General features: G+C 38.6%; 1 protein-coding gene across 3 annotated transcripts; it reads left to right on the top strand.

Moving 5' to 3' along the window:
• Positions 1 to 366: 366 nt before the first annotated feature.
• Positions 367 to 11,498, top strand: ift20.S (intraflagellar transport 20 S homeolog). 3 transcript variants are annotated; one of them, XM_018248369.2, is made up of 6 exons: positions 367 to 525; positions 688 to 850; positions 3,676 to 3,804; positions 5,070 to 5,155; positions 8,112 to 8,215; positions 10,203 to 11,498. In XM_018248369.2, the coding sequence occupies exons 3-6, from the start codon at positions 3,678 to 3,680 to the stop codon at positions 10,282 to 10,284; spliced, it is 399 nt and encodes a 132-aa protein (XP_018103858.1). In that variant the 5' UTR covers positions 367 to 525; positions 688 to 850; positions 3,676 to 3,677; the 3' UTR covers positions 10,285 to 11,498.
• The last annotated feature ends 259 nt before the right edge of the window (positions 11,499 to 11,757 follow it).

Here is an 11,757-nt window from a genome sequence, read left to right as displayed (position 1 = left end):
CTCTTTCTTTCTCCTGACAACTTCCTTGAGTACTCAGTGGTCAGACTGGTTGGAACATGACCAGCAGGTGGTGCTGTTGTAACAAAATGAATTCATGTTAACAGGACGTGTATCCTTTAATACCTTTGAATTAAAAAAAATTTTATAATGAATGTACATTGCAAAAGTGCTTAGAATAGCCCTCATCAATTTTACATTCATTTGTTTTTAAAGTTTACTTATTCTTTAAAGAAAAAAAATGAAATTATTTAGGCGTTGTAAATGGTCCCTCCATCTTTTCCACAGGCTGAGGTCACTTCCGCAATAGTTGCCACAGAAACCGCCCCGCGCTATCAGAGTAGAGCAGGTTTAATCTCGGAACTGCCCAGCGCCAGAGGATACCGGCAAGTGTAATAGTATTCTATTGGGTCACACGCCGCAGCCAAATAACTTTACGCATCCTGCGTAATGAAACACTAAACTCCCAGAATGCCACACTGGCTCTTCCTCGCTGATAGGCTCCTGGTGTTGGCTTAGAACCTCGCGGTGAGGAGGAATGCTGATACCAGCTGACATGTTTATTTACGGTTATTACTCTTTAAGTGAAAAGAGCAATGACATAGTTTGACGGCATTATAAACCAGGCACCTGTCGTATAATCCCTTTAGTTATTAAAATGCATGATATACATCTGTTTCCCTTTTTCAGTTTCGCTGTGGAAAATATGAAGCGAATTATGTCACGTGACATGGCGCCTACAGGTTCTGCTTCCGCTTTGTCACTATGGAAGCCACATTGTGTTCCAGCAAATGACGTCTGTAAACACCGGCGAGTTGTATCCGTGGCAGCTGAAGCTGGAAAGGACTGGGAGGTGAGGGCAACTTAACGCGACAGTTCCATGGGCTACAATTAGAGTTGGATGGTTTGATACGGAGTTAGTTACTTCTATCTTACAATCAGGAAGTGGCATTTTGTGAACATCTTATTGGTTGCTATGAGTTACTAGCCCTTGAACAATTGCCCTTGGTATGGCATTCTGCATCTTCAGAGATTTCAGTATTTAACACAGTGCAGCTTTTGCTGATTGGCAGCCAGTGGTGGGGCTGGGAGTTGCAGTTTGACTTACAGCAGCTGGAGGGCAGGAGGCTGGGACACTCCTAGACTTGCATGGAGCCAAGGTGGGATTAATGACTCACACTGACTTCTTCCATCACATTTAAAAGATGAATGTTCTGGTTACTGTGTCTGTCTTCTTTCTGAAGTGGACAGATTGGTAATGCTGTTAATGTATTAGGCTTAAGCTACTAACTAGTCAAGTTTAGGATAAGACAGGATGGGGAACATTTCCATAGCACCAATAGGGCACAACGTATCTCAGAAACCTGTAGCCTATTTGTAGTGGGTTTTATTTGTTTCCTGGTAACCAAAATCTATGCTGCTGAGTTCCCAGCATGCCTTGTAATACTCAATATATATAAGTTATTTTGAATTATGGCAGCCCTCCCAATTTCCTGAATAGATAGTTAAACAGTGTTCTTTGCCCCACTTTTAACATCAGTCCTTTGACCTGGAAATGTCAGATTTGGATATAGATCAATATAGATGCCTGTTTGGAGTTCATTCACAGCGGCATCTCAAGTGTAAAATATGTATTACACTGACCTTTTCTTAAATTAGAAATAAATTAATATATCATCTTGTTGAGTAAAACAAAATGGCTCTCTCACAGTTGTGTTCAGAATAATAGCAGTCCGACATCACTAACCTGATCAATCACGGTTTTTGGTAGAAATTATATATCTACATGGCAATTTACTAGTAGGTGTAGTAGAGTAATGGAAAACCAACAGTCATGACTTGCATGCTGCTGATTCTGTGTAATTCAATCATTAATGGAGGCTTGTTCCCACATTAGCAGGGGCACATTGAGATGACTGAGAACAGCAGACTTGTGGGCCTCATGTAGGAGTTCCCGAGAGATTAGAGAGTGCTAGATCTGAAGCAGGCAGTGTTGAGAAAGCAAATAACTGCAGAATATAGAATGATTCAGTCATAACTTCACATGATTAATAGGGGCGCTAGGGTGCAGCCAAACAAATGTTAACAAAGTTAAGGGGAGCCTGAACCCTAGAATTCTGAAACCACTGCATGCAAAATCTTTGACATGATCAGTTAACCAGTAAGAGCCAACTCCATTTTCATGACATATGCCTATTTACAGAAATTCAACGTACTCATCAAAGTGTAAAAAAATTAAAATCATCCAAAAGTCTATACAATAATGAATTTCTATGTTCATTAACTTTGTCCTGCACTCTTTAGTTTGTGGTATTTTAGTATAATGCACTATGTAATCTCGCTGCATTAATGCTTGATGCAATTGCCAAGAAAACTGCAGAGGCTTCACAGAAAGTTTTTAATACATGTATTTCAGGCATGGCTACTCCTTCAGCTGACAGATGTTTAGTTATTCTTGGTTATTTCTTGGTAAAAGTCAAGCCGTCCCTTTTTTTCTGTGGCATCCCGCGTTCCAAAATGCTTGTTGTTGTTTAAAGGTTACTGTCATGGGAAAAACCCAAATCCCCCCCCCCCCAGCAGCCTAACAACAGAACTATGTGAAGGTAACGCGTTAGCAGCTCCCTAACACAAGATAACAGCTGCCTGGTAGATCTAAGAACAGCACTCAATAGTAAAATCCAAGTCCCATTGTGACACATTCAGTTACATTGAGTAGGAGAAACAACAGCCAGAAAGCAGTTTCATCCTAAAAGTGCTGACTCTTTCTGAAAGCACATGATCAGGCAAAATGACCTGAGATGGCTGCCTACATACCAATATTACAATTTAAAAAAAATACACTTGCTGGTTCAGGAATTAAATTTTATATTGTAGAGTGAATTATTTGCAGTGTAATTTAGAAATAAAAAATACATCATAAAAATCATGACAGATAAAGGGGGCAAAAAAATAAAATCCCATTTTTTCTTTTTTTAATCCAATATACTTTAATTAAAAAATGTGTACCGTTTTTATAAGAAACCTGGCTGTATGCAGTGAAATTCTCCCTTCATTTACTGCTGTGGATGAGAATTATCAGAAGGTCCCTAACTGCTGAGCAGGGAAACAATCATACTTATGAACAGCAGGGGGATCCTTACTTCTCAGCCATTCAGAACTCAAGCAGCTTTGTTGGTTTTCCCGTAGAACAGGGAAATAAACTGTATTAGCTTCTGTATCAGCTTCTGGAAGATATTATTTGACTTGTGCTGTGTTGATAATTGATGACGACCTCTAAGTAGCCGAGACCACACTGAGCATGTGCACAGTCTTGGTCTTGCAAAGATGTTTAACAAAGTTACAAGATGGTGACCCCCCTGTGGCCAAAGCATAAATTATTTGTTTGATTAGGCTTGTGGTGCAGTAAGTTCATGTTTATATTTAGTATACAAAATACAGCATTTCTAGCCTTATTCTATTTTAGACTTTACTTCCCCTTTAAGTCTGAGGAGAGGTTTCTATAAGTTTATATACACTGAAGATTCATAGAAAAGTAAAGCAAATAAAAAAAACCCCTAAACTGAATGACTGTACTCTCTGCATTGTGACCTGTTGGTGATTTCAAAATGGCTACTGCACTGATTGAAGAACTTACACTATTAAACCTTTAACCAAATATTCCTCCTGCTGTTCCCACAGCAATGGCCAGGGACTCCCTATCCGAAGCAGGGCTGCACTTTGATGAGCTGAACAAATTGCGTATCTTGGATCCAGATGTGTCCCAGCAAACAACCGAATTAAAGGAGGAATGCCGAGATTTTGTAGACAGTAAGTCTGTTATTATTCAGTATACATCTTGGTTGGAAATGGTAGAATGCTTTTTTGCATACAGCAATTTGAAACACAGTTTGTGACATGAATGCGAATTCATGGGTTTACTAAATGTAAAATGTACCAGAACTATTATTTAGAATGTGATTCCATTTAATTTTCCAGCCATGTAGGCTTGTCATTCTGTGCATAGAAGGAACGTTCAGCTAGACCCCCATATTCTCCTGCACGGTTTGAAAGTTTTGTGGCTACAGAAGCCTTAAAGGGAACTATAATTAAAGGGCACCAGTTGGGTAAAAATGTTATCCCCAATCAAAGGTGGGGGCTAATAGCGCCCGCATTCTGGTTGGGGCTAACAGTAGTTTTTTTGAAAAAAAAAAATGCCCCCCATCAGTGCTACGCTACCCACACCGGGAGGGAGCTCCTTTTGGGAGCAGCCATGTTGTGTCACTCGCATACGCATAACACGCATGTGACGTCACGCACATAATGAGCAATTCAGGGCAGCTTTTCATTATGCACAAGCAAGTGACCGGATCTCCTGGTGCGGGTAGCGTAGCGCTGGTGGGGGGAATTTTTTTTTTAAAAAAACTACTGTTATCCCCAAACGGAATGCAGGCTGTATTAGCCAGCACCTTTGGTTGGGGGAAACAGGTGCCCTTTAAGGAGTTGGGTGTCATATGTTATAGGGGGGCTCCTTTTACCTAGCAGATGTATTAGAGCCCACTCAAATAACTGATTCCAGTACAAACAAAATCTAACAAAATAAATAACTTTTGCACAAATTCTGCATGTAGAGAGACAGGATTTCTGGTGATTTTAATAGAGTGAGCTCTAATACATCTTCTAGGGAAAAGGAGCCCCCCCCCATAAGATATATTGGATCATTCATCTGACACCCAACTCCTCAATGAAGAGAGAATGAGGAGAAACAGATGCTGAGAGAGGAATAGTGAAGATAAACTTGATTATTTCAGAAACAGTATTTAGAAAGTTTCTTATTCAATTTTCATGATAGTTCCCTTTTAAACTTCCCAGCTTTTTGCATGAGCAGTAAAAGCTGGTATTTTAGGTAAGAATGCTGACGCTGCTTGTCTTAGCTTCTTTTGGATCCATGACTTCAAATAGAGAATACTTTTATAGCCCTGCTGTCAGCTGCCTTTTATAGCAGATCACAGCTGAAAGGCTGCATATCTGTGTCAGATACAAATACGTGTTTCATACATACTAACAATGGCTTGCTCCTCCTTGTTTTCGTTTAGAAATAGGACATTTTCAGAAAGTAGTGGGTGGACTAATTGAGCTTGTCGATGAGCTCGCTAAAGAAACTGAAAATGAGAAGATGAAGGTATGGATATTAAATATTTAAACAATTTAAATAAAATTGATTTTCTTGTGAACGCTGATCACATCCACTCATTTGGGGTATATTTATCAAAGAGTGAAGTTAGAGATTGCCACATTCCGCTAGAGTGAAATTCCACCACTCTCCATTCATTTCTATGGGATTTTATAAGGCATATTTATCAAAGGGTGAATTTTCACTTGCACCCATTGATAAATACTCTTTTGTTAAAATGTCTGAAATACCCTCAAGGGCTGCTTAGAATGATTGATTGACATGCCTACACCTCTGGCTACTTACTACAAGTTGTGAAACCATTTAAGTTAGGCACCTTAACATTGGCATGCCCCCTGGAATTAACCCTACCATACAGAAAAATAAACATGTAAGATGCAGAACGAATCTCATGCAGTAATGGAAGAACCGGCTTTTAAAGGGATCCTGTCATCGGAAAACATGTTTTTTCAAAACACATCAGTTAATAGTGCTACTCCAGCAGCATTATGCACTGAAATCCATTTCTCAAAAGAACAAACAGATTTTTTTATATTCAATTTTGAAATCTGACACGGGGCTAGACATTTTGTCAATTCCCCAGCTGCCCCATGTCATGTGACTTGTGCCTGCACTTTAGGAGAGAAATGCTTTCTGGCAGGCTGCTGTTTTTCCTTCTCAATGTAACTGAATGTGTCTCAGTGAGACATGGGTTTTTACTATTGAGTGTTGTTCTTAGATCTACCAGGCAGCTGTTATCTTGTGTTAGGGAGCTGCTATCTGGTTACCTTCCCATTGTTCTTTTGTTTTGCTGCTGGGGGGGGTGATATCACTCCAACTGCAGTACAGCAGTAAAAGAGTGATTGAAGTTTATCAGAGCCCAAGTCACATGACTTGGGGCAGCTGGGAAATTTGTGTAGACAGATGAAAAATGAGTTCAGAATCTGCGCTTTTATTTTGTTTTCATCAACCAGCTGACCCCTCTCTGATAGTAAGGGTCCTACCCCTTCCTGCTTAATTTTTTTACTATTAACATATTTAAAAAAATAATTTTTGATTTTTTTTTACTGCTTGCTGCAATATCCTTTTCTATATCAATTTTAGCTTGCCTTATAGCTTCTTTGCATGATTTATTGGCCTCCTTGTACCTTATAAATGAATGAAGTGGTATACATTTATTGTACAGTGCTGTTGGACATGTTGGCACTTGTTGGCCATGCTTAAAGGGATACTGTCAATGGAAAACATGTTTTTGTTTTTTAAAACGCATCAGTTAATAGTGCTGCTCCAGCAGAATTCTGTACTGAAATCCATTTTTCAAAAAAGCAGATTTTGTTATATTCAATTTTGAAATCTGACATGGGGCTAGACATATTGTCAGTTTCCCAGCTGCCCCCAGTCATGTGACTTGTGCTCTGATACTGCTGTACTGCAAGTTGGAGTGATATCACCCTCCCCCCCCAGCAGCCTAACAGAACAATGGGAAGGTAACGAGATAGCAGCTCCCTAACACAAGATAACAGCTCCCTGGAAGATCTAAGAACAGCACTCAATAGTAAAAGCCAAGTCCCACCAAGACTGATTCAGTTATATTTAGTAGGAAAAATAACAGCCTGCCAGAAATTAGTTCCATCCTAAAGTGCAGGCATAAGTCACATGACTGGGGTAGCTGGGAAACTGACAATATGTCTAGCCCCATGTCAGATTTCAAAATTGAATATAAAAAAATCTGTTTGCTCTTTTGAGAAATGGATTTCAGTGCGGAATTCTGCTTGCTGGAGCAGTACTATAATCTGATTCATTTTAAAAAATTTTTTTTCCCCATGACAGTATCCCTTTAAGAAATCAGAGTCTGCATGTGCTCTGCACCCTGGCTTTATTATTTATATAATAATATATGCAGCGGCACTTTACAGAGATTATGCCTCATTCGCATCAATCCTTACCCAAATGGAGCAAATAAACGAATGTCCCTTTCACAGTGGCACACACTTTAGGGGGTTATTTACTAAACTCTGGATGCAAAAATCACGAAAAATGTGTGTTTTTTGTTTTTAATAAAATCTGACTTTTAAAAAAATCACGAATTTTTCGGAAATTATTAAACCCCCGAGGATGGAAAAGTCCGAATCTGAAAATCCGGCATCTCAGACCTGTCGAGGTTGCATGTAAGTCAATGGGAGAAGTCCCAATGCAATTCCCCGAAAATTACAATAAAATCATAAAATTCTTGAAAAAGTCTGAAAAATTTGTGAAAATCTGATTTTTTTTTTTTCCCGATAAGCAAATTTTCGGGAAAAATAAGCATAAAAAACCGAGTGGATTTGATCGGAGTTTGTATCAGAAATTGAGATAAATTAGGACTTTGATAAATAACCCCCTTAATGGTCAGTTCTATGACAAACCATTTAACGTGCTGTTTTTGAAACCTGTGCAAGTCTATGGGAGATCATACAGATCTTGCAGATTTGGCAAACACAGTTTTCTCAGAGAAAGACCATCAGGTCTTCGTTTTCTTAAAACTAATTTAAAAAGAAGTGTTTCCTTGATTTTATCTTTTGCACTTTACCCATATTCATAATACAATAGTTTTGTAAAACTGCCTTCCGCCTGCTAAAATGAAAAATTTCCTGCGGCAATGCACTCGCGGAGCTTTGATTTCCGTAGTCGCCCGAAGTTTCCTCAGGCCATTTTTTTCATTTTAGCAGGCGGAAGGAATTTCGGGGAGATTGTCGCCCCGAAGAAGAGGCAATTAGTCGCCAGGCGACTAAATCTCCCCGAATCTGCCCGTTTGCTAAAGCCCTTATGGTATTTGAACTGCTTTATGTTTGTTTGTCATGCTGCTCTTCTGCTAGAAATATACCTGGGACACAGAGCCTTGCAATCAAACCTGTGGAATCTTGACTAGTGCTGGATGATCCCACTGCACAGTGTTTGTCTAAAAATAACATTTATTTTGTTAAAGGCGATAGGTGCCCGGAACTTATTAAAATCTATAGCAAAGCAAAGAGAAGCCCAGCAGCAGCAACTGTATGCCTTAATAGCAGAGAAGAAAATGCAACTAGAAAGGTATGTATTACCAGCGTCCAAATCTTGTTTCTGAATAAACATAATTGTTTCATTGTGTATTCATTGTGCTTTAGTGTGTGTGTAAGGTGAGCACATGAGGGTATGCATAGTGTAGCTTTGTGTAAATATTAACTCCACCAACTCCGTTAGTTCTTCTATCAACTATCATGATTAGCAAGAGTTCCTGGATAAGCCTTTTATCATAGAAGGATGATGGCAGGAGTTGGGCTATTTCTCAGATATTAAGTCAAGCATTTAGTTTGAATGGGACGTAAGTGAATACAAGGCACAGTCTGGTATAGGTTGTGGAAGTATAAAACACATGTAATATATACATTTTTGCAGTAGAGACAGGGTCACCCTATAAGATATAAAATGGCTGCTTGTGAGGGTACCTGGCAGATAAACTAGCAGGCTAGTTCTGATCTGCTGTGTATATATATACAATCAACCCCTGCTTTTATGTCTTAGCATTTTACATTTGTTCCGATTTTCTTTTTTTACATTTCAGTGGGAACATTTCTGAGATTTTAAGTATGTTTTCCTGCATTTTACATAATAATGTTGCCCCATTTTCCTTAAAACCCCTGGAAATGTGATTTTTCTAGTATTTTATGTTTATAGTTATTTTTAACAGTTTATACTGTTTTTACAGAAAACCTCCAATTTTATATACCCCCAGTTTACATTTTCCCCGTTTTCCTGGAAAACATGAAATCAGAGTTTGACTGTAGATATATTAGGGGTCTTTCTTGATCCCAGGGGGGTGCACCCCTTAGCGCTCATTCTAGAAGCACTTGCTTCCCCCTGTGCTCTTTATGAAAAATCCAGAGCTTGGTGCTGAGCACATCAACAGCAACAGGCTGGGTACCCACAGGTTACCCACAAAAAACACAGGTACCCTGCAGGTAGTGTTTAGGATTTTCTGATGTAGGTCGGGTTTCAGCTCTTCACTATATTTCTATATCTAGATTTTACTCCTTCAAAGGGGTTGTTCACCTTCCAAACACATTTTTCAGTTCTGTTGTTTTCAGATTGTTCCCCAGAAATAAAGACTTTTTTTGAATCACTTTCCATTATTTATTTTTTACTGTTTTTCCAAAATCTAAGTTTAAAGTTGAATATATTCCTGTCTCTGGTGTTTCAGTCTGGCAGCTCAGTAGGGATGGGCGTATTTTTTCTGCTTGTTTCGCCGCGGAAATTACGCCCATAGATTTGTATGGCAGCGTGCAACAAAAAAAAAGACGCACGTAAAAAAAAATTCGCCGTGCGTCCATTTTTTTGTCACCCATAGACTTTAATGGGCGTTGGTGACATTTTGCTGGAGGCGAATTTTTGGCGAAGCGAAACAGGTCAAATTCGCCCATCCCTACAGCTCAGTAATTCAGCTGCAGACTCTAAACTGTTACAATTTTGTAACATTTAGTTGATACATTTCTCAGCAGCATCTCTGAAGTATTAGCAACTATTGTATCAATTCTAACAGCTGCCTGTAATGAAACCCAGAGATTCTGCTGAGCAGGGACAAAGATAAGAAATGTATCAACTAAATGTATCAGTTTAGAACAGTTTACAGGGTCGGCGACCCCCCCTCCCAGAGCTGCTTTAGAAGGTGAAAAAAGATACTTCAATATGAGGAAAAACGGTGACACACAAAATAGAAAGTAATTGAAAAAAGTTATTTCTGGTGATCTATCGGAAAACAACTAGTTTGTGCAATGGTGGGCAGCTGGTTAGGGATCAGATGGAGGATAAAGCAATTGCTGGTCGGTTAGCAGGTTCAAATGGGTAAAAAGGTGGGTTGGGTCTTGGTTTTAAAAAATCTAAAAATATGCAAATAGAAAAAGTGCTTATTATACATAAGAGAAGTATTACATGAACTTGTATGGGTGCGTCTATATCTACTGTATGTAGGACATACTGGGAAATGTTACAGCCACATTTATAAGCTTCCCGGACAAACAATTCTATTGTTCCTTTCTTTCAGGTACCGAATAGAATATGACGCGCTGTGTAAAGTGGAAGCTGAGCAACATGAATTTATTGATCAGTTTAACCTCCAGAAATAGCATCAGTTACAAGCGTATTGCTTGACTCTGTGTGGGGTCCTTTATTTCCCCCCAGTACATTTCATTGCAATACCGTTGGACTTTCAATTAAACATTCCTTAATATTACTTGCTCGTTTTGTTTCTAACGTTCCTGGACTCCCGACCATTCCTTCTGTGCAGTTTCAGACATTTCATGGATACAAAAAAAACGGCAAAACCAGAATTTCTCCCGAGCAAGTAACCGGTGTAGAAGCTTTAAGAGAATCAAATACTTATTTTAAATCACTGTTAAACATTAAAATGTATTATTATACTTTCTATCTCTCTATCTCTCTATGCCTAAATGCTTGAATTTTTACAGTTATTAGATGTTGGACACATTAATCTATACAAAGCAACGTGTGTGTATATTGACTTACCCATCTGACTTCAGTATTTCCTGCAATGAATAGTTATGGATCAGTAACAGCCAGTCAGCACAATTCAAATATAAATAAAGCCATAATGTTAGCAGGGATTATCCTTTAAATTAAATTATGATGGTGTACTTAGCAGCTGCAGCCACCTACGGTTATATAACCCCTTTTTCACCTATACCTCACCCACTTGAATCATCACTGTGAAATTATAGACTGGGCTCTGCATTTTCTATTCATATTTTTGACATTGCCTTTGAAGAAAAAGCCATAGGAAGAGCAATATCTTTGCTCCATGTAGATTTAGCAGCAGCTATAGTATGTATGGGGAGCAGCATGTCACATCTACTCATCTGAAAACAAGTCTCACCATTGGAGACAAACACAACTATATATTCTTCAGAGATGAAAATGGTGCCATTTTGTAATAGTGTGGATGTTATAAATGGAAACTTTGCCTTTATATTTTACTGGCACTTGGAAAAAATCTCAATTTGTATAGTGTGTTTTTAAAAAAAAATCCCACCGTGCACCTGTTGTAGTATTGAAAAAGCCAAACAGCAGCCATGGGTAGCATTTATGTAGGTACGTCAGTCAGTTCTGTTTAACTGAAACTGGAGTTCGATTGGTTTTTCAGTGTCTCTCATTTTATATATTTTATTTGTACACGTTGAATTGCTTGGAGTGTTGTGGATAAGTGAATATGTTTATATTGTGCCCTCAGTGGGATCTGCTTAGAAACAATTTTTTTTATATGGATGCTTTTTTGTGTACATTTAATTTGCCTTGATTTATAAAATAATATATATATACACCACAATGTTTCAGCTGTGCTTTTGTTGTCTTCTTAGCAACTTGATAATGCTAATAATAATAATAATAATGGAATAATGTCAGTATGAGCCACACATTCACACTGAACAGGTGAGCAGCAGGGACAGCTGCAACTATAGGAAGAGGTTCATCACAGCTTTTTATACAGTTGTAGTCTAGACTGAAAATAATTTACATTTGGATACTCAGCTGATGTCCTTATTGATGGCGCACACACAAGGTTTGCTTGGATTGAAGCTCGT

Source organism: Xenopus laevis, chromosome 2S (genome assembly GCF_017654675.1).
Source record: "Xenopus laevis strain J_2021 chromosome 2S, Xenopus_laevis_v10.1, whole genome shotgun sequence".
In the NCBI taxonomy this organism is placed as follows: domain Eukaryota; kingdom Metazoa; phylum Chordata; class Amphibia; order Anura; family Pipidae; genus Xenopus; species Xenopus laevis.
This window is presented reverse-complemented; position numbering and strand designations above follow the sequence as displayed.